Here is a 21,847-nt window from a genome sequence, read left to right on the forward strand (position 1 = left end):
GGAGATGGGAAGGGGACTTAATTGACAGAAAAGATAGACATTGCTAAAAAATTAAATGACTTCTTTGCCTCAGCATTCACAAAGGGAGACAGGGACAGATGCCAGGAGCAGACATGCCTTTCCCTGGGGAAGGAGAAGAAATACTGCAGGAAATCAGGATCACGTCAGAACAGGTGATTGAGAAACTGGAACGAACCTCAGCAGCAGAGAAGAAACAAACCACAAGGCAAACAGCAAGGCTGGCTGCACAAACAAAGGTGTGGAACTGAAAGCAGAAAGAGCGATTCCTGCTCAGCGCCTGGGAGACTGCGAGGCTGGGACAGGGCATGGGCAGCGGCCGGAGTCACCGCGGCATCACCCAGGGACATGGCCCGGCAGCACGGAGAGCCAGCTGGGCCTGCTCGACAGGGCTTTGTGTCACCAGCAGCTTCAAAGGAAAGAAACTGGTCTGAGGAAAGCTTCCTCCCTATTCCTGCACCTAGTGGTGCAACTATTAAAATGGGCCTGCAGGAAAGCTGAGGACGGGGCTCTCTATCAGGGAATGCATGGACAGGACCAAGGAGAATGGCTTTAAGCTGAAAGAAGGGAGATTTAGGTCAGATCTGAGGCAGAAATGTTTTCTGGTGAGGGTGGAGAGGCCCTGTCTCAGGTTGCTCAGCCCAGGGGTGGCTGCCCCGTCCCTGGAGGGGTTCAAGGCCAGGCTGGATGGGGCTTGGAGCCCCTGATCCCGTGGGAGGTGTCCCTGCCCATGGCAGGGGGTTGGAACTGGATGGGCTTTAAGGTCTCTTCCAACTCAACCCATTCTGTGATTCTATTTGGTGGATGAGCTGAGGAAGAGAGACCAAAGGGCTGTGCAGGGCTGGAGAACTGTGAAGCACAAGCCAGGCAGAGAGGAGAGGTCAATAAAGATCTTGATGACATACAGGCACCTCTGAGGCAAAGCAGTCTCAAATATTTTTGGAAGCAAGGACACAAACAGACCAGAGGTGTCAACTGCAGCAAAAAAAAGGGCCAGACACCAGAGATCTGATTGTATGGGATGTACAACCTGAAGCACCCTGGCAGGAGTAACTCAGCTTTAAAAGCAGCAGCTAAAGAGGCACTCTAGCACTTCAAACTCCTACCCTCCCTTCCACGTGCCACGCAAGGTGTTTGTGGTGTCTGCAGCGCAGGAAGGGAGAGGCAAGTGTTCGACCCAGCCGTGCGCTCGAGGAAGGAGGGAAGCAGCGCACAGCACGAAGGGGAAATTTGCTCGTTCAGTCAGCAAGGTTAGGCTCCTAAAGGGTTATATTTATCCTCTGTTTCTTCTGACACTTGAAACAGTTCAAAGCTATTAATTTTTAAAGCACAGCATCTGTTTAGCTTTTTCATAACAGGAAAGCTTACACACCACACACTCACTTACACGCATACACACATGCACGTTTACATGCACACGCTCCAGGTACATCAACACCCCTCGTGATTTACAGCAGCGCACCCACAATTTCCACACACACAATCACACACCTGAAACAAGCAAACCCACAGAGCATTTAATCACACCGATATGCAAATCCAAACTCCTAAGTTGTCCGTACAGGCACACGGATTCATTTGCACAACAACAGCCCCTTCCCCCTTCCCACACTTTCACCGTTTCACTTTTCTTTCTGGCCAGAAAGAATTAGTCTCGATCTGGCAAGAGTTAGAAAGAAAACCCAAGATAAATAAATAACAATAAAAATAATAAATAAAGAAGTCAGCATGCTTAGAGAGTGTTTACAGACTCATTACCCTGTAACGATGATGTGAAAGAAGGAAGAAAAAGAACCCACCCCAATTACAAGGGGGGAGGAAACCCACACAGAAATAAATATTTAAGCAAGTGCTGCCAGAAGCACCATCTGCTGAGGCACTAATAATAATAATAATAATAATTTTTTCTGTGGTCTTTTTTTTTTAATTATAAATATGCAGGGAGGGGGGGAAACAACACAACCCAAACTCACTAAGTAAAAGGTTTTGTTTTGTTGTGTGAGAGAATGGATTATCCCTGGGCAGCTTTTGGCAGTGGCTTTGGCAAACTCATTAAGCTAATTATGCAGTACAGACATAGAGTGTCGTGCCTCTCTCCCCCCCACCCCTTGATTTTAAGGCTTTAAACTGTTTTTAAAATTGTGTGTAAATTGAAGGGAAGTGGCTGTGCTGCCAACGGGCGCTTGCAGAGCTTTTCAAGCAGGATGTGGTGTCCCTGAGCTCTCTCACGAGCCTCCCTCCGTCACCTGCCTGACCCAGGGGAAGGGGCTTGCAGAGCACTGCAAGGAGTGGATGTGGGTGAAGTGTTGATACAGGGGAACTGGGGACAGAGGGGTGGCATCTCCTCTCACTGCAGCTGCTGTGACTCCTATAATCTTGTCAAAAACAAACAAACAAAAAAAAGGTGCTGCTTTTCTGCCCCACAAAAAGGTGAGCTCCAGCCCCTGCTCTCGTTCCTGTTCTCTCCCATGTGCCCTGGCAGCATCGCTGCTGGAGGAGCTGCTGCTGGTGGTGCAACTGCCCTCTCCTCCCATGGTTTTCTTCCGCCCACTACACCTGAACATCAGGGTTTGGGGCAAAAGGGAGGAAAGGCAATCACCTCCTGTTCCACTTTCCAGGGAGAGCGCTCTCCCCACCCTTTTTCTGTGCTGATGCTCCAAGATCTCCCCTTGCACCTTCCCAGAAACTGTTGCCTCCCACAGGGAGACTCCGCAGGCTCTGCCAAGGTGGGAAAGCAGAGCACTCATTTCCCTCCCCTCTTGTTAATAAGTGCTGGTGGGAAAAAGAACCCTGCAGTTTTATCTCTGGAAGGAGGCGTTTGCTTGCTTCCCTGCCTGGTGTCTTTCTGGATGCAAGGGGCTTTCGTGGTGAGCTTTCTCACAGTACCAGAGGATTCCACAGGCCGGAGGCAAAGGCTGATGGACCCTTTACCCCGTGACCTATAAAGCAGGCAGGTGTTGGGCAATGATCTCCTCTGTCTCTCGTGGCATTACTCACTCCGTCTCACCACAACAGCCTTGGGCTCCCTCTCAGCATCGCCCATTCCCGACCCGAGCCTGCCCGGCGCTGCGACAAGGTGCCCTACTCTGCCCCTTATTCAGTGAGGGTTTCTCATATAAACGAGCTGCAAAATATTCTAGGATAAACATCCCACAGCGATGCCAACTAAACCTGAGTCAGCTGTGAATTCCTCCAGCCTAGATTCTCAGAGGTGAGATGTTCCCTGCTTGCCTCCTGCAGGCACTGGATGCGGAAGGGGAAAAAGGCTGGAGACAGAAAGAACAACAGCCAAGAGCCAGCGCTCCCATTTAAAACCTGGGCTGCTGCAGTGAACGCTTTTCCACTATTTGTCACAAAGTCTAACAGCTCTGGGGAATCTGAGCGAGCTCTTGGCATGTCAGCCCACCTCTCACAGCTGCTGCTCTCCTGAGCAGAGGAACAGAGCAACCACAGATGCCAGAGGGAAATGGAAGTGCCAATGACTGGTTTAAACACTTGATCCAGACGGACAAGACCTCATCTTTCCCACCACCCCTCCACCCTCTCCCCAAGAACATCAAGAGTTCTGCCTACCTGGCAATATACTTCTGGTAAATATTTACGTCTTCGCTGACAGCTGGTTTGTCGGAGGGTAACCCGTTCCTAAGGAGAAACACAGGGCAGAGCTGGTTAGCAGCAGGAACAGGGCACAGGGTGAGCTCCTTGCTCTCTCACTCCCCATTGACACACCAGGAGACAGGGCCCAGGGAAGAGCACCCAGCAGGGACACCCATAGGTGCCTCTCTCCCTGCTGCCCTTCAAATCCTGCTCCTTCTTCTCCTATGGAACCACGCAGGTGTCCTACCACCCCTCCTGCAGGTTCCCTCTTTCCAGGACTCAGTTCAATTTGTTGGAGACACTGAGAAGACCAGCCATGAACACCTGCTTCCACAGATTAAAACTAAACACCCACCCACAAATGAGTGATGGCCACATGAAATCTGAGGCTTCCTGGGAGCCTCCCGTGACACTGCCCCGATGTGCACAGAAGGGCCATCGAGATGCATCTGCCTGGGGCTCAGCTGGGCGAGAAGAGTCTGAGGTTCAGCCCCGCTGTGAGCTGCGGCACCTTTCCTGTGGTCAGCACTGCTCCCTGCTCCTGGGAACACGGCTACAGCCCCAAACGGGGCTTCAATTGCCTCCTTTTCCACACAGATACCCCAGCCCCGACAGACAGATGGGGCAGCAAAGGTATTTATGTGCTTTAATCAATGGGAAAACCAGCCTAACTGCACCCAACTGCCACAGAAGCCTGGGTTACTCAGCATCATTAGGAAGCAGACAAAAATTACAGCTTCAATCAGTTCAGCGAGGAAAAAGAGACTCAGGGCCAGACTCCAGCCTGCCGAGGAGACAGTGGTACACCAGCAACCCCAGACGGGCTGTACGTGGTCTCCCTTCTCAGTTTGGCCCCACCCAGCCTCCACTCCTACTCACGCCGGCTCTCGGAGCTGGGTTGAAACAAGGACACTTTCGCACAGAGTTCACTTGGAGTGGGTAGATGAGTTCAGGGCGGGTTAATAGTATTAGAGAGTTAAAAGCCACGGCTAGGATATGTGTGCATATGTGTGAGAGCGAGGGGCAATTCCTGCCACGTTATTTGGTCCCAGCATTTCCGAGCCGAAAGCCAGGTCCCAGATATCACAGCTGGCACCTCCTCCACCAGCTCAATTAATGGGCTGCCTTCTTTTATCAGGAAAGCCTCTATCAGTGAGCAGCCTCAAGAAGGGACCAGAACCCCTTCTGTGTGATCAGGACACCGTGAACTGCCAGGCCGAAGGCCCTGGGCTCCTCTCCCTGCTGCAGCCCTGTCATGATGCCCCAGCTGAGGAAGTCCTGTGGGTAGAGGAGGGATGGCCACGATGCTGCAAACCCACATCTGCGAGTGGCAGGAAACGAGCAAGAGAAAGGAAATCAAACTGGGATCCTGGTACAACACCGAAGCAGAGAAGAGGAGGCTCGCAGCCCCCCAGGCAAGCTCTGGGATGGCCACTGAACTCCAGGCAGCTGAGCATTCTGCAGACTCTTCAGGCACAGAGCCCCTGGCCAAGCCACCCATCACAACAAGGCACCGTGACTGCAGGAATATTTACAACGTGGGTTTTTTCGGCAACAGGAATCTCTGCTTGTCATCTGGAGCACACGCAGGGTTCATCCTAATACTAATCCTAATACTCCTCTGCCCTTTCCCATACACCTTAATCACAGAGCTCCCTGTCTGCAGGCAGGTGGGAAGCTCTGCCTTCAGGTGGGGGAAACAGGGAAAGTGGGGGATGCAGAGTTATCCGAGACTGCAAAGAGCACTCAAGAGAGGATTCAGCCCAAGGGCTTCTAGGTCCATGTATTAAACACAAACCAGCCTTCTTTCTTACCAGAGGGCAAAGGAGCAGGGTGCGTGTGAAGGCATTTGCCACAGAAACGCAGGCAGAGTTCCTAAGGCTCACTGCAAACGATGCCATGGGATTCACAGCTCACAACTGCCCCAGGTCCACAACGAGAAACAAGCAAATCCAAGCCACGACAAGACACAGAGCAGTCCCTCCCCTTCTCCCTGCCTGCAGCCTCACGGACACACGTAGCTCTTCAACAGCTGCCACCACTGGAAGCCACACTACGAAGCAACCCAAGGTTTGGTGAGGCTTTCAGGTATCTCCATTCAGTCAATGGCATCACTGCAGAGATTGCCAGCAATGCATGTGTAGGGGCTTATTAGTGGTAATTGGGCTAATGAGTTTGCCCAGTCTGAAGGGTAATTGAATCACCTCTATTTGTGTAAGGAACAAGCACACTGAGAAGACACAGGCCTGGCCCCAGAGAAGCACTGTGCATGCCTAACTCCTATGAAAATTGATGGGAATTAGGCACCAAAACGTCTTCTGAGCTCTGGGGCAAACAAAAAGCCCCATCTTGCTAACAGTGAAGTCAAGCAGTGTTTTGCCATCAAGTTAAACAGAAACAAGAATCAGGTTCTACACACACAGCTGGATGCTTGGGGAACCAGAGGATGGAGACAGTGAAGTGGAGTCAACCTTGACCTTAGAGTGCTGACAGCACCATGCTCCCTCATCTTTCATTCCAAGACATGAACCAGGAGCGGGTGGGCTCTGCATTCATGGCTGTGCTGATAGCTGCCCACACCCTTAGCGCAAAACAGAGCTGCAACTGCAGGATTCATCATCACATGAACGGGAATTGCCCACTGATACACCCCCTCCTTTAGGTATGATCCCCCACTAATACAAAGAGAAGAACAGTAGGAGGACACTTACTTTACTGTGGAGACTGTTCCAGTTGTGATGGAGTCTGTCTTGGAGAAAGTTGATTTCAGGTACTCAGGAGTGTTGAATGGCAATGAGACGGACTGCTCCGGCCCGGCCACTGGAGTGCTGCTGGGGGTACTGGCGAGGGGAGCCGGGGCCAGGGGGGGCACTGGAGCTTTCACTGGAGTAAGCTTCTGAATGTTCCTCACGTCATATTTGGAAGGCCGGCCTACCTTGCCTGTCTTGAAGGCGATGGCTCCTCCCATATCTGGGCTTCCTTCTCCAGGCTTGAAAAGGTGCAAGTACTTGACGTTTTCTAGGTCATACTTGGAGGCCTTCTTGTAAGTGTTGCCGTTCTGTGGCCTGATGCTCTCACCCGTCTTCAGCTTCTGAATGAAGAAGTCGTATTTGGAGGCCCGTGACATCAGGCCCTGCATCTGGGAACTACTAGGAGAGGGCAGCGGCAGGATGGTGGCTTTGGTCTCCGTCAGCATGGAGGCGTCTGGACCTGGCACCCGAATGGGCTGTGCCAGCACCGAGGAGGTTTCTTTGCCCAGCTTGGAGCCCAGCTCCTCAGATTTGGCCAAGTGCATGGGCCAAGAGAGCTGCTCTCCAGCTTTCAGTTTGCGGATGTACTCCTCGTACTTGGAGAAGCGGGCTCGTTTGCTCATGGCATCCTCGCCGGGGAGAGAGGCGGCACTCGCCGTGGCCTCTGAGGTAGCAGCGTTCAGCTTGTCGAAGCTGATCTTGCGAGCCAGCTCATCCCGCATGTTCTGATCATCGTAGCCGAACATGCCCAGGAACTCATTCATGGTGGTGGCGGCGTAATCTCGCAGCGATGAAGCTTCCCCTGCAGAGAACCAAAGCGAGAGAGTCATGCGAGGCGCTGATTTTTCCTCTCCTCCCATACCAGCAGGAGCAGCGGGGAGGGGGAGTGAGGGGAGAGGGGAACATGATCTACTGACGTTTGGCTCACTTGTTAGGTTTTACGACTCTTAAATTAATTTGTTTTAAAAAAAAAGTAATTAATACTGGGGTAAAATAAAAAGAGTTCATCAATGCCAGGAAAATCAATTTCCTAAATGTTCTAGCCGATGGCTTTTCAGTACATTAAACAAAGTTTCATAAATGTCTCTGCACTCTTGCCTTGGCCTAATATGAAGAAAAAGTAATTTTACTGGAAGCGAGACCAACACCGATGTGCCGAGGTTTGTCCAGGTCTGTCCTTGTGTGTTTGTGTATGGAAGGAGGCGCGGAGAGGACGGACGGCAGCGTGTCTGCATGTGTCTGAGAACATGGGAGATACGCTACGAGTGTCGGGGATCAGGGGGCGAGAGCAGGCAGCACAGCACAGTGTGAAACGGGAAAGGGAGACAGGGCAAGAAAACATATGGGGTGGAGCAGGAGAAAGGCAGGATGGAAAAGGCTGGAGTCGAGAAGGAAAGCAGCAGAGGTGGAGATGAATTAAGGTGAGGAAGAGCCGCAAAGGCTGTATGCATGAGAAGCTTGGCAGTGAGGAGCGGGGAGGAAAAGAGTGGAGAAGGCAAGACAAAGACTGGGCAGTTCCCCATAGCTGCTGCAGTCCTTCCCTTTCACTGTGTAAGATCTCCTTTCCCTCAACATGCTCCCTTCCTTCTCAGTCCCAATGACTGGAGAGCTACTGAGCTCTACGTGAAAAGGTGCCAAAGGCTGTGGAACCCCACAGGCAGCCTCCTGAGCAGCCAGGGCTAAAACCAGGAGAGGGAGAAGCCCAAGCAGGTGCAGAATGGGTAAGGAGCAGCCTTCTCTCCACCAGCATTTGGACTGAGGGCAGAGAGAGCTGCCGTCCTGACGCGGGCTCCAGAGAGGGGGAGAATGCCTCTTCCCTGGAGCGTGGGTTGGGGAAGGGGCAGGGAAGGCTTAGTCTACACGAGCGTGATCACAGGGAGGAAGGATGAGCAAAAGCTGTCCTTCCTCGCGTCTCTCCCCCCACCTCCTCCCTCCCTGACTCCCTCAGGCAGTCTCACAGGCCACCAGGAGGGGAAAAACACACATCTGGAGGTCACCCAATATCAGTGTAGAGGAGGAAATAAAGATTGCTCTGACGTGCCAGCTTGGACTCATTTAGGCTTCAGTCTGACACAGTGCTCCTCCTCCTCTCCCTCTTGCTTTCTCCTGCAGAGTAAAGATTTACTGTGTGCAGGAGTCCTTCAAACCTCCCTCGTCATCTTTTCCAATCACTCACTTGAGCTCTCTTGGACAAGCACGCACGCTTGCAGGGAGCCAGCGCAGGCGTTGGCAGCAGGATGGACATTCTGAGCACTGGGTCCAGCTCAAACCACATCAGCACTGCCTTGAAACACAGTGGAAATGGCAGGCACCAAGACACAGTGACAGAACAGGTCAGTGGATCCAAAGCATGAGAACAGACCCTTAGGATTGGGGGATCATAGAATCTAGAATCACCAGGCTGAGAGAGACCTCTTGGATCACTGAGTCCAACCATTTCCATCTGCCACTAAACCAAGTCCCTGAGCACCTCGTCTACCTGTCTTTTAAATACCTCCAGGGACTGTGACTCCACCACCTCCCTGGGCAGCCTGTTCCAGTGCCCCATGACCCTTTCAGTGAAAGATTTCTTTCTGATATCCAGTCTGAATGTTCCCTGTCGCAGCTTGAGGCCATTCCCTCTCATCCTGTCCCCTGTCACTTGGGAGAAGAGCCCAGCTCCCTCCTCTCTACACCCTCCTTTCAGGGAGTTGGAGAGAGCAGTAAGTTCTCCCCTCAACCTCCTCTTCTCAAGGCTGAACAGTCCCAGCTCTCTCAGCCACTCCTCCTGAGTCAGTCAATGGTGCCAAGACAGTCAAGTCAAGTCAGTCCGACAGTCAATGGGGCCACGCGCACGCACAGGAGCATTTCTGTGCAGCAAGACCCAGTCAATGGGCAAGTTCTATAGCAGCAGCTTCCACAAATCAATCCCCACAGGACTATGAGGAGGAGGAGAGCGCTTGCAAGGGATGCATGACTTCAGAATGACCCCCTGCTAGTGCCAGTGGGTGGCAATGCCCCTGCAGCGGCTGGCTCAGGCTGTAGATTTTGTGCTCACAACCCCACGGGCCAGTAGTAATCGTACAGGATGTTAAGTGCAGAACCATGCCCCGCAGTGTCCAATAACCAGACTTGTAGAAGGAAACCACAAGGAAAGACTGTATTACACCATCCTCGGAGGAAGGATCATTTCATCTCTGCTTCCCCACTCGGCCTTCTCCTGTGACCCCTCCAACACCCTCCCAAAACCATTGACTTTATCTTTCACACACAGACATACTAAATAATTTTATCTTGCTTTAAAGCAGTTCTCCTTTTTACCTCTTTTTCTCTTTTCTCCATCTCCATGTCAGTGTAACCTTATGACCCAACAGAAGTGATTAAACCCTTGAAATCCCTACTGGGTCTAACATTTCCCTGCTTCTGTTAAATCTACTTTCCCTGTTTTCCTCTGGTTTTGGACCTGTAAAACAATCCCCTGGCCTCCTTCACAACGCCCTGACTTCCAAGCACAGCACAGAAAAACTCTAGCCAGCCTGTGCTGAAGTGCAAGGGGAGAAAGAATACCACAGAGAGGATCTGATAGGAAATTAAACTATTAAGTGTGATTTTTACTAGTTTTAACAGCTGCCCTGAAAGCCAGCCCACCCCTTTCCTTCCCTACCTTAACCTGCACCACAGGAGAAATGAGGGGAGATCCCACATCTCAAATTGGTTTTACAAATCCCAGCTCAGTTCAGGCCCCACAGACATTATAAATCCAGAGAGGGGATTCAAGGAAACCTAGTGTTTTCTTTCAACATCGGAGAAAATAAAACGTTACAGAAGATTGGCTCCTTTTTAAGCTGTTCTCATTTGCATGCCTGGTCTTGGAAAGCACCTTTGGTACCCATGTGGCTGGGGTGCAATTAGACACAACCCCCAAGACCGTAGGAAAGGAGGAGGGCTCAGACCTGCTTCTAAACTTTGCAAAATCTGAGCTTGAGTTCAGGTTTCACCACCCCGGATTTAATCCCCTCAGCCCCCAAGCTCCCTTACATTCTGCTTTTCCTTTGCTCAAATTTGGTTCCAGGTGATTGCAATCCTCTCCCCGATCAACAGCTCTGCTCGGTCTTTCCTCATCCAGCTTTGAGATGGAACCCTGGTTCCATGGAACCCTGGCTCACCTTCCCCCACCCCCTAGAGCCCAGACACCCTTCACTTGCACAGGCACCTCACCAGAAGCCTGGAGGCTCTTCCAGTGGAGGCACCTTTGGGAAGGGAACTGTCTCACCACAAAGACAGTAGGAGACCCAGCCAGCTCATTTCACACCTTTTCAAGCAACAGGGAGAAGGTAATTATCATTACCTCGTCAACAGAAAACCCTCCTCATACCCACATGCAGACAAAGTGAAGCAGGACAGCGGCTGGGAAACAAATCCCGGTGCAACATGCATGGCCCTGGAAGGCAGAGGAAGTATTGCCCCTGGGTCTTCTCCCCCCTCCCCTGCATTTTTCTCTCCTTTTCTAAGTGATAATAAAAGGGCTCCCTCTCCCCTTGCCACCGCTCTCCATTTGTGGGCATTGCCAAAGAGCAGGGAGCTGTGTGTCTCGGAGCAGCTATCGTATCACAAAGGATCCGAAGCTAGCAAAAAGGGGGCTAAAAATAGCCCGCAGCAGCACACTATATATGGAAGGAAAAGCAAAACAGCCCAAATGGAGCGGGAGGTCTGGATACTGGGGGATGGGACATCCCAGCCAGGGCTCCGTCCTTCACTCCAGTTGGAAGGGAAAACACACGGACGTGAGGGCAAAAGGATAATGAGGAAGAAACTGGCACTCACCGTGTGCGTTCTCCCAAGTGGAGTCTCCTTAGGAGACTACGAAGAGAACCCCCCTTGTTGAAAACAGGTCCAATATTGCCTTTCTGAGAGACATAGCCAACAGGCTAAGAAAAGAAAGGAGAGCTCTGATTGCTTGGGCAGGGGAAAGCTCCTAGTGACTACTTTTAGTCCAGGGTGTAAGTAACAGAGAGCAAAGAGCAGAGGAGGGTGCAGGAAAATCTCCCTGGGTACGCGTGCACCAGTGAGAGATTGCGGAAAGGATTCTCTGTCAGAGACCGTACCAGGCAGTTTAAATGCTCCAGGGAAGCGGGGGTCAGGCAGTGTGCAGGACAGGGTGTGTGGATGAACGAAGAAACCTATCTGCATTTCCATATCAGCTTCTGACACCCATCTCCTGCCAGATACCAGCTTTGCAACTCCTGAACACGGTTCCTGGCTGTACCAGAGAGGGAGGCACAGAAGGAAAGACCCAGCACTGACTCAAGAGCCCCTGGTTTCCAAGGAGGGGCCCTTCTTGTTCCAAAGCGCAAGGACTGAAGAGCAAGGACCATGTCTCTGCAGCCTCCTGCCTAATGCCCAGCAAGGCTCGCTGCCTGATCCTGGAAGGAGACAAAGGTGGCAGGTGTTTGGCATTAGACTCCACGAGGTGCTGGCTGAGGTCACGAGCAGCAGCTGCCTGTGCACACACTGGGACTCCAGGAAGCAGGAACCCTTCTCAGCCTCAGATAATTAGGATCACCTTTCTCCACTGATTAAGAAAGCTCAGCTAGACATAGGATCTGTTTTTCTGTGTGGCTCCTGCTTTTTACCCAGGCTTCGAGCTGATCAAAGAAGTACGGGCTCAATTTTAAATGCTGCTCAGCACTACCAGCTCTGTTCCTTCTGTGTCCTCAGAGAAAGTAATGGGTGCTCAGAACCTTCAAAACCAGGTTTCTGCAATGACTCCTCCGAAGCTGCATTGACCAGGCAGGCAGAGCTGTATTCCTCCCCTTTGATCTGACTGCCTCCTGCTTCCCACCAACTCCCAGGAAAAACACCTCCTTTTTGGTACAGTTCCAGATCTCACTGGAAATAAACTTAACTTGCACCCTGTACCGCCAGGGCTGAGAGGAGCTTAAAATCCATTTTCTGGACTGCTGACAGAAGAAGAGAGCAGAGGAAAAGAACTTTCTCCTTTCCAAAAGCACGAGATGTTTCAGTTTCTGCTTTCCAGGGAAATGCTGCGTTTACAGCAGGGATCTTGAAACAGCGGCTCAGGACCTGGTCAAATCCCACGGGGTTGTGGATGTAAACTGGACCCGCATGTGCTGTTACCTGCCTTAAGCACAACTGAAGCTCCAGCCCCCCAGGAACACTCACACATCTTTGCAGAATGCTTTAACAATACAGACCCACAAACGCCTTTTACTGACAACTCCCACCCAGTGAAAACCCTCAGCTCCTTGCCATTTTCCCCAGTTTGGGTATTTTTTACATTTAAGTTCCCCTCCTTTTAGTTTTCGTGGCAAATAAAAGCTGCAAAGGGTGGGGTGGGGGGATTAAAACAAACTAAAAACAGAGTCCAGGCACAATCACCTTGTGTCTGGGAACGACAAGGGCTTTCCTATCAAAGGAAACTGAAGGTCACACTTTTCCTCATTGATCTTGCAATGTTTGTTAATTACTCTGTCACTGATGTGGCGAAGGATAATTAAACAGCTCTGTTTATATCTTATATGCATAATTATGTGCGCTGCCACTGAACTCGTGAAGACTAGAGAATGTGCCTCTCCAGAAGGGGAACGGACAGACGGAGATGAGTTTCGGCTGCATTATTAACAGGAGGAGGAAAACATGCACGCACACAAAAGGAGGAAAATTTGATGGATTTACAAAGTGCTGAGATCAGGGAGGGGTGCGTGCAGGTGGAGCAGATTAGGGGGAGATCTTTCAATTACAGATCCAGCCCAGGTGAGTGACAAATCGGGGGAGGGAGCTGCTCTGCCCTAATGGAGAGAATTCAATTTACCCTAAGCTTTTACCAAGGCTTAGCACTCATACACCCGCCAAAATCAATCTGGGGGGACCCGGGTATCAGAAAGTGAGGAAGAAATTCAGCTGGGGCTTTCCCCAACATCTCCTGCTGAGTTCAGCTTTTGAATGAAGCACAAAAATAAGGCAGAAACTATCTGAAAACAAGAAATGCACACACAGCCTCGGGAAAAACACCTTGCATGCTACTCAGCATCCCGGATGGGAGACACTGAGGTTTAGAACTGGCAGCTCTCGGGGTTCACTGCCACTGTGTACGGTGCAGCCTGGGGACAGGAGTGTGTTCACACCACCCCGCACTGCACAGCCGACGTGTGTGTGAACACACTGCACAATCCACCCGCGATTTGCAGCACCCTGATTTTTGTCCCTCCCTGCCCCATGGAAATACGTGACTAGGAAACCAGTACACCCCACAGCTATCTCCATCTGAGTGGTGTGAAAGGGTCTACGGGGAGAGATCTACTCTACCGAGGGCTCTGTGGTCTGGAAAGAGCCTTCCAGCCACATCCGCGTGGACAAACACCCATCTTGAGAAGGCCAGGCTGAAGCAGAGGCAAACTCATCACGGTCCCAAGATGCCAGGCCTCTGTGAGGGGACTGGGGCTTTCACCATCCTCCTCGGCTGCCAGATGCAGATGGTATCTGGCACAGACAGGCAGTAACAGCTTTGTCTGTCCCACAGTACACGCACCGCGGCCTCGCACAGGGAGGTGGAGGGGGCAGAGTGCTTACCTGAGGTGGTTCCTCCTCCCAGCTTGGAGCCTGTCTCGCCGCTGGAGGACCGGTAGGCATCGTCCTTTGAGGCTGGCCCATCGGAATCCCTGTCATCCAAGAAGTTGCCATCCTGCGAGCCCCTCAGAGCATCCGCCTCATCCCCGTTATCTTCCTCGTCACTGCAGCCCTTGGGCTGCACCATGTAAACCCCTTCGGGGGGCACCTCCGCGCTCTCGGCGCCCTTACATTCCTTGCCCTCCACTCGGCCCAGCAAGGGCTCCTCGTTGTATTCCCCGTTCACCCACTTCTCAATCACCTCCCTCCTCTTGTCCTCCTCAATCTTCTGCACCCGGCTGAGTCCATCTGAAAACTCCGTCCCCAGCTCCTTGGTCCCAGGCTGAGGCAGGTCCTTGTTGCTGCTCTCCCGCTGCGGCCCCTTGTCCGCTCGTGCCTGTTCGGCTCCCCCGTGGTCGAAGACGACCTGGCGGCTCAGCTTGGCACAGATTGCATTTAGCTTCAGGCCGCCTTTGCGCTTGGCAGCCATTGTGGGTTTTCCTGAGGTTGCGTCAGTGCATATAGTTCTTTCAGCTGGAAAGAGAGAGGGGAAAGAAGCAAGGAAGGGCATTAGTGGGATCGGACAACTTGAAGCCAAACTGCAAATGGCTGGTCCCAACCCAACGGGCCTCTAGGCATGGTCTGAGCAGCCAGCCACCTGCTTCCCAAGCTCTGCAGAGAAGCCCAGCCAGGCGAGCCGGGCGAGAGGCACGCTCTGAGCCTGCTGGTACCAAACGATGCCACTGGCCTCAAGAAAGAGGCACGGAGTCATGCTGGGACTAAACTGGGCTCAGTGTGCCTCAAACATCTCAGGCAGGTGAAGGTGGTATGGACCAGCCTCGTCTCCTGGCTCAGGCGGAATATGAAGTCTGATAAAAGCCTGATGTGCTCTCTCCTTCAGACTGCAGCACCAACACTTTCAGGTCCCCAGCTCCATCCCAGATGCCAAACCCACACCAGCCAGTACCTGCACCCAAGCACCTGTAGCAGGGAGAGTATCTTCCCAAGCCCAACCCTAGGGACAGCAAGGAATTCACCGAATGGGGCTTCCCCACAGTCTCAGAGGGGAGAATAAGTATCAACCAGAAAGAAGCAGTAGGGAGCAGAGAACCTCTGGACACCAGACTGGTGTGCGGCAGTCATATGGAGAAAATCGCCTTGGGTTGGTATTGGCTGATCAGGTCCCTTTGCCTCCTCGCTGCTCGCACACACAGGAAATTCTGCTCTCACTTCCCAGCACAATCAACTAATTAGTGTGGGTTTGTTATTTTAATGTAGTTTATTCATATGTGACAGCTAGTAAAGGAGGGGTGAGGGAAAGTGGGGGGAGAAAGGAAGAAGGTAAGGTCTTAACTTCAAGGTCACAGAGAATCTTGAACTAAATGGTCCCTATCACAGTCACTTGTGTAATTATCGCACCAACAATTAACAAGATTCAACCACAAATAAAAGCAAAAAACTGGTTCCAAAGCAGCTGCCTTGTCTCATTTCCCTCTTTATTTATGACACTCAGAGTTAAGAAGGGTTAAAGGTCCCAAAGGCAAGAACCATGCACCCAGCCTGGCTCTTCCCGCAGCGCAGTGCGGAGCCAGACCCTGCTCTGTGTCCCAGGGCTCAGGGAGAGAGCCTGGAAAACACCTGCTGGACAGACACACCACTGGAGAGGGGACCCTGCAGGAATGGGCTCTGGGACTTTCTGTTGTCTGGAAGAGGAGCCCATCACACGGAGAGCGAACAGAAACCATCTCCAGACCTCGAATGGTGAGAAGGGGTTCCTCCAGCGCACAGGAGCCTCTCGTGGCGGCGCAGCCCACACCTCCCTTGTCACCGGCACCGAGGTGCTGCTCCAGAGAGGTGAGATTCGTCAGACCCCCTACGACGCATCCAGAAGCCATTGTGACAGCCCCTAATCCCGTAACATGACAGCCCAATACAAACAGACTGAAACTTTAGACCTGCTGTCCACGAGCCAGAGAGCGGCTGCTTAGCGTAAACTCCTGACAGCTTCAGACACGCTTCCCTGTCAAGGACTGCAAGAGAAAACACCCCCCAACAAATATATCAGCCCCCCACGCTAAGGGAGGCCAAACACACTCCTCCACTTTCCAAACACCCCCCGCAGCACTAACACCTACGTCCAATCATGCTTTTGTGTAGGGGAAGCAGGCGTTGCCCCCAAACGCAGCCCTCCCCATCTGGAATCGCGCTGCCAGGAGCTGTGAGTACGCGCTGGCACGCTCCACAAACGCTAAAAAAGCCCCATCTCCCAAAAATACATCTCCCCACGCATTTCCCTTTCGCACATTCCCCAGCACAGGCACGCGGTCCTCACGCACGCAGATGGGCACCGGCAGACGCCCGGGGAGCTGCAGGAGTCTCTGTGTGCTTGTGCTGGCACCTTCCCTTCCCATCGCGTTCCCACTCTATTTAGGGCAGAAAGCGAAGGCCGATCCTATGCGCAACTGGTACCACGGAGGGAATCTCAGGAGGCTGCCACACGCTCCAGCTGGAGCTCGGCCAGGACACCTACAGCTCACGCCCGTGTGCTCAGGCAAGGGGCCAGCGGAGCCGGGATGGTTGGGGTGGTCAGGATGGAGCCCGCTGGGGCACTGGGTCAGCACTCAGTCACCGATACTGCCCTCCTAACCGCTGCCGGGTGATTCCCTGTGATACCCAGCCCTGCCTAACTGGTGAGAGCAGCACCGCTCCCCGCTGGAGATAACTGGGAGGCAGAGCTACGGCTGCCCCAGTCCCCGCTGCCCTCCCCGTCGCTGCAGCGAGGGCAGCTCCCATTCTCCGGGCTGGAGGTGAGCGGCCAAGCGCGTGCACCAGCAGGCAAATGACTAGATAAATATTTATCCAAAGGAAGAGAGGAACAGACGTTCCCGAGGCTGCACTTGCCGTGTACGCAACAACTCCAGGGAGCCTGCAACTTGTTTTCTATCCCTGTTCCTGCTTCCATCCATCCCACACACATTGGCTTTGCCCCTCTGCCCCACAGCTCCTGCCCATCCTCTCTGCACCTTTCCCATCCCTTCTCCTTGTGTTTGGGTTTTTTGCTTGAGCACAGCAATGCTGCTCTTTAACTTTTGATAATCTATTCCTAAAGTTTAAGTTAAAAATAAAGTTCCGAAAACGTATGTTTTCCGTGATCTATAAAACAAACCCTCCCAGAGACCTTCCTGAGGTGGGATTTGCCTGGTAGCACCAGACTCTTCCCTCTCTCCATCCCACCTACGTACGGCTGCAGGAAATCACAACTCCCAGCTGCTTCTGCCAACCTTGCAACCAACCCTCCGCAAGCCTGGACACATCATTTTTCCATTGCCTTATTTCCTTGTCTGTGGAACAGAAGAGCCGTTACCAGTATCAACATTTCTACTCCTCTCTTTCAGCCTCTCAATTTCAAAAGGAGAAGGGAAACCCTTCTTACAAGAAACCTTGGAGATGGCCACCAGGGATCAGAGCACCCGCGCAGAGGGAGAGGAATGGAGCTCCTGGTGATGGACCCTCGTACTTGCCCGAGGTCGGGACTGGCAGGCAGGGAGGAACCCTCGAAGCCAGACAGAGCTCCCTCCCCCCAAGCTGAGCTCCCCACCCCAAATCTCCATCGCATCTCCATCGCACTGTTTAAAGATTCCAGCCTAAGTAAACATCCCCCTTCATTTTCTTCATCTAAATAGAAATGTTTTGATTTCGCATCAATCTGAGGAAGCCGTTTATAACCTGAGCCTGTCACACGGACTTTTCATCTCTGCCCAGGACAAACTCTCCCACATGCTCTATTTACACTGAGTGCTTCCTCTGAAAACAATGCCACCGGGAGTTTACTCCGCTCGCCCCCTCCCCACACCCTGTGAGGAGACACCGGCTCCCTCCGCTCCGCACCCAGCCCCGTGCTATCTTGAGAGCAATCCTCCCTTTTTAGAAGCCTGGCAAGGAGGGGAAAACCTCTCCTCGCTGCTTTGCTGCCTTGTCACCCCTTGAACTGGCTGCCAACAAGCCCAGGATGATGCCCCTCCGCTCCTCTTTCTCCCCTTCTTATTTTTGCAGAAATAGGGCATCCCAGTGCTGAAAGGGAAAGTCTGTGCTGGGAGGGCAAGTCTGGCTTTGCAGGGAATGGAAAAGAGAGCCAAAGTCTGGCTTCGGGTTGAGGTCAACGAAGAAAGGCTCCCCGGTTGCGTTTGATGACGGTGCGGGAGCTGGATGATGCAGCGGGTGTTGGTGGAGGAGATGCAGCCACAGCCGTCCAGTGGGGACGTGCAGTTTGGGGGACCTGGTGGTGCGAGGGGGACCCTGCTGGCTGGGGCAGGGGCTGAGGAGGGGCAGGAGGGCCTGTGCTGCGGGGACAGGGGAGCTGGCTGGGGAGGGACCGTGCGCTGTCACTTCAGAGGGCCGGGAATGTCGAACAGATGGAGCTTTCATATTCCTATTGAAGAGTTTTAAGCCCAGCTGAGCAGCTCCGTTCAAGAGGGAGGTCCCAGAGCCAGCTTTCCAGGAGCTGCAAGCTCTCATTCGATTAATTATTAACGGCATTATTTGGGGCGGGGAGGGGGAGGGAAGGAGCACCGACACCATGCACAGACCTTTTTCTTTTTTAACCGCTGTGGTGGGAGCTTCGCTGGAGTGACTCCAGCCTGCCCCGGAGAGCCAGGCACGGCTGGGAGGGTGGGGGTGAGGGTGCTGCATGCCGGACCCTCTTCACACTTGAGCTGCGGTCCCTAAGACGGAGCCAAACCTTCACAGGCGAAGGCCGCTGTGGCTTTGGGAACGTGCTTCCCCGGAGCGATGCCCTGGTGGTGCCCAGCCACACGCCGGGAGGAGGCAGGGAAGGCAGCCAAATGCTCAGCCCCTTCCAGAAAACATTTCCCCTCCAGCACGAGGCGAGTCGTGCATTATCCCAGGGCAAAGGCAGCAACAGCCCAGGCACGGCCCACGATCAGCGAGAGTGGATTTAGTGTGTATATTTTCCCCTCTTCAGTTTATCAATAAAACATTTTATTGCTTTTAGCCCAGGAAATGACCTTGGATTAGTGGATGCTGTCTCTTCTGGCTGACCTTGGGGAGTTCACAAAGGCTCTTTAACAACCTCCTCTGCCCTGCGAGCATGGATCCCGCCTGTGCGCGTCTGTGTGAGGCCGGGGAAAGCCCTCGGTGCGAAAGTTGGACCTGACAGGCTCAGCACTGGGCAGGGGAGAGAAGGAGAATCAAAGACGTGGGAGGAGAATTGAAGCGAGCAGCCAGGGCGCCCTTACAGAAGCGCTGCCAGCTACGCTCCCTGCTTTCCCAGAGCCGTGAGGGCTCTCCCCACACACCCCAGCCATGAACCGGGGACGAAGAGCTGGGGACGCTGCTCTGGTCCCCGTGGCCCCTGTCTGCCGCGCTGGCATCTCCAGCTGCACAAGATGCCACTTTTCTCCCTATTTCCAGCTCCCAGAGCCTGGTTCAGCCTTGGCCCGAAGGGGCAGAGACCAGCATGGGTTCCCCCAGTGAGCCTGTCCTGCTTCCCTTTGCTCAGCCTGCTCAGCTGCAGAGTTCAGCTGTAACTGTCAGGTGAAAAATTATGAACCAGCACTGGGCAGGGAACGACAGGGGAGATCTCGAGAGGTGGGAGGCAATGGGGCTCTGGAGATGCTGGTGCCCTGCACTGGGCTGCTCCTTTATTCCCACCTGCTCTGCTGCTGCTGGTGGAGTTTCCCCAGGAGAACAGCTCATGGACACTGGGAACTCCTCCTTTCTGCGAACAGAAAATAGCCCCATCACCTCTGAGCGGTGTGTATCTTCACTGCAGAAGCGCAATGACGGAGGGAGGGAAGGGGACCGGAGAAACCGAGAGAAATTTTCCTCCTCAAGGGAACAGAAACTACAAGCAAAGAGGGTTAGAGCTGAGCTCTGAGCCAGAGCGAGGTCCCCGTGCACCGCAGGGCAAAACCTGCAAGGGTGCTGCAGCAAACAGCTCAGCACGTCAGGCAATCCTCCTCGCTGCCTTCCCCGGTGAACACAAGCCTCCCTTGCCAGCCAGGTCCCCGTGTTCCCCGCGGTGTCCCCCAGCGCGTGCTGCATGCAGAGGAGCCCCTCTTGGCATCGTGAACACGCAGCGCAGCCCCCTCCCCAGCCACTCTCCCAGCCCCCCCAGGTGCCCCTTTTCTCCAGTCGCGTCCTCCTGAAGAGCGAGCCCTAAAGTGTTAACGGCGATTGGTGAAATGGCACAGCAGATTGCTACAATAAATAATTTACTGATATTTATAAATATTCAAATCAGCAGGCTTCAGAAATTGAAAGGGGGGGGCTGAGCTGACGGGGAGGAGGGGTGTTTAGGGAGGGGAGAGGGGGGGGCTGACATTAATTCCCAGGCTCTCCAAATTCATTTGAGAACTGTTTCTCATTTCAAACAAATATTAAATCTTTTGGTGTCAAGCCTCCAAAATAAAATATCAAGCGGAAAGTCACCACTCTCTTGGTGGCCGATGCCTCGCCTGCCGTGCTGCGGGTGCCCGTGGCCCCGTCCCCTCGCACAGTCGGCACCGGGGTGGGTGCAAGGAGCCCACCCAGCCCCACCTGTAACGCAGCCCTGCGCACCACAGCCACCAGCCCAGACAGGAATTCCCATCACTGCCACCTACAAGACCTTGCCTTCATCTTCCAGTGGATTTTCTAAATCCCATTGGGAAGAACGGGCTCAATGTTGGAGCAATGAAGGTAGAGCCAGGACTGCTGATTCCTCCTGGGAACGCAGCCTTGCAGCAGGGGGGTCAGGGCTCCTGACATCCACTCCTTGCTCTGGAAGAGAATTTGGTTGTAGTGATTCGAGCTGAGGGTCAAAAGCCAGGAGTGCTGGCTTCCAGCCTGCTTTCCAGTCACAGTGTGACCGTCAGTCTCCCCAGCTCTCTGTGCCTCAGTTTCCCTGCAGAGGAGCGGGAACGAGGATATTATCCACCCAATGGGCTGAACTGAGCTGTGCTTACTCAGTGCTTTGAGATCTCGTCTCAGCGCTCTGTCACTGCGCTGGGTTGTTACTAATGGAGTCTGTTCCACCCCTGAGCATCCTAGTGACCCCTTAGATGGCCGAGTGAGATGATCCTGTGTCCTCCCCTGGACCACCCCATTGGTAAGGCGAGGCTCCAGCATGGGGTGAATTTCCCCTAGATGAATAATGGCTTTTCTAATGCACGGGCAGGCTGTCAGCTTCCCTACTCCCAGTGTTTTATGGGTTTAACTGAACGGCTCTGAACTCCCTAGTAAGAAATAAAGTTATCCCTCAGCGTCCCTTCTAAACATTTCACTCAGTGCAAACGGTGTTTAAGAAAAATGAGGACATATTTCTTCTTAAGGATGCAGTATCCCCCTTCAGAGGCCTAATTTATGCCATATATCACTGGCCAGGGAGAGAAAGGCAGCACAGACCTCACACTAGGAGCGAGCTGGCCCTAGCACAGCCCCGACACAGCCACTCCTGCATAAATGGTGCAATGGGCTGCAACTCAAAGTCCTCCAGAGTCCGCAGAGTCCTCGCTGGAGAGCAGCGCCCGGCTGGCAGGCAGCAGAGCAGGACGGGCACCTGCTAACGCTCAGCACTGCGCTGCCTCCTCGGCTGCCGCAGAGACCTCCTCACCGGCACCGCTCCAGCCCGCCTGGACCCCGTCCTCCTCACCGTGCCCCAGCTCAGCCCCCTTCTCCCCTGCAGGGCTGAAGCCCAGAGCCTCGCCGCCAGCCACGCTCCCCTCTGCGACGCTGCCTTCCCACCTGCCGCTGACCTGCTCCGCTGCGGCCCCAGCAGCTCCTCGCAGGCGCTTGGCACAGCTGGTGGGGAAAACGCCAGCAAGGACAGGACTAATCCTTCCTCACAGCTCTTTAGTAACGCACGCCTGAACCTTTTC

At 53.4% G+C, this 21,847-nt stretch overlaps 1 protein-coding gene across 8 annotated transcripts in view; it reads right to left on the bottom strand.

Annotated features, from left to right (window-relative positions):
* CASZ1 (castor zinc finger 1) overlaps positions 1 to 21,847 on the bottom strand; it is a 199,532-nt gene that overhangs the window by 34,453 nt on the left and 143,232 nt on the right. For all 8 annotated transcript variants that reach the window (XM_069874647.1, XM_069874643.1, XM_069874646.1 and 5 more), the window contains 3 exons: positions 13,935 to 14,504; positions 6,327 to 7,167; positions 3,592 to 3,660 (listed from right to left, as the gene is read on the bottom strand). In XM_069874647.1, the coding sequence (XP_069730748.1) occupies positions 3,592 to 3,660; positions 6,327 to 7,167; positions 13,935 to 14,460 (1,436 nt within the window). In that variant the 5' untranslated portion in view covers positions 14,461 to 14,504. The remainder of the gene's footprint in view (positions 1 to 3,591; positions 3,661 to 6,326; positions 7,168 to 13,934; positions 14,505 to 21,847) is intronic.

The sequence above is a fragment of the Phaenicophaeus curvirostris genome, chromosome 22 (assembly GCF_032191515.1).
Source record: "Phaenicophaeus curvirostris isolate KB17595 chromosome 22, BPBGC_Pcur_1.0, whole genome shotgun sequence".
NCBI lineage: Eukaryota > Metazoa > Chordata > Aves > Cuculiformes > Cuculidae > Phaenicophaeus > Phaenicophaeus curvirostris.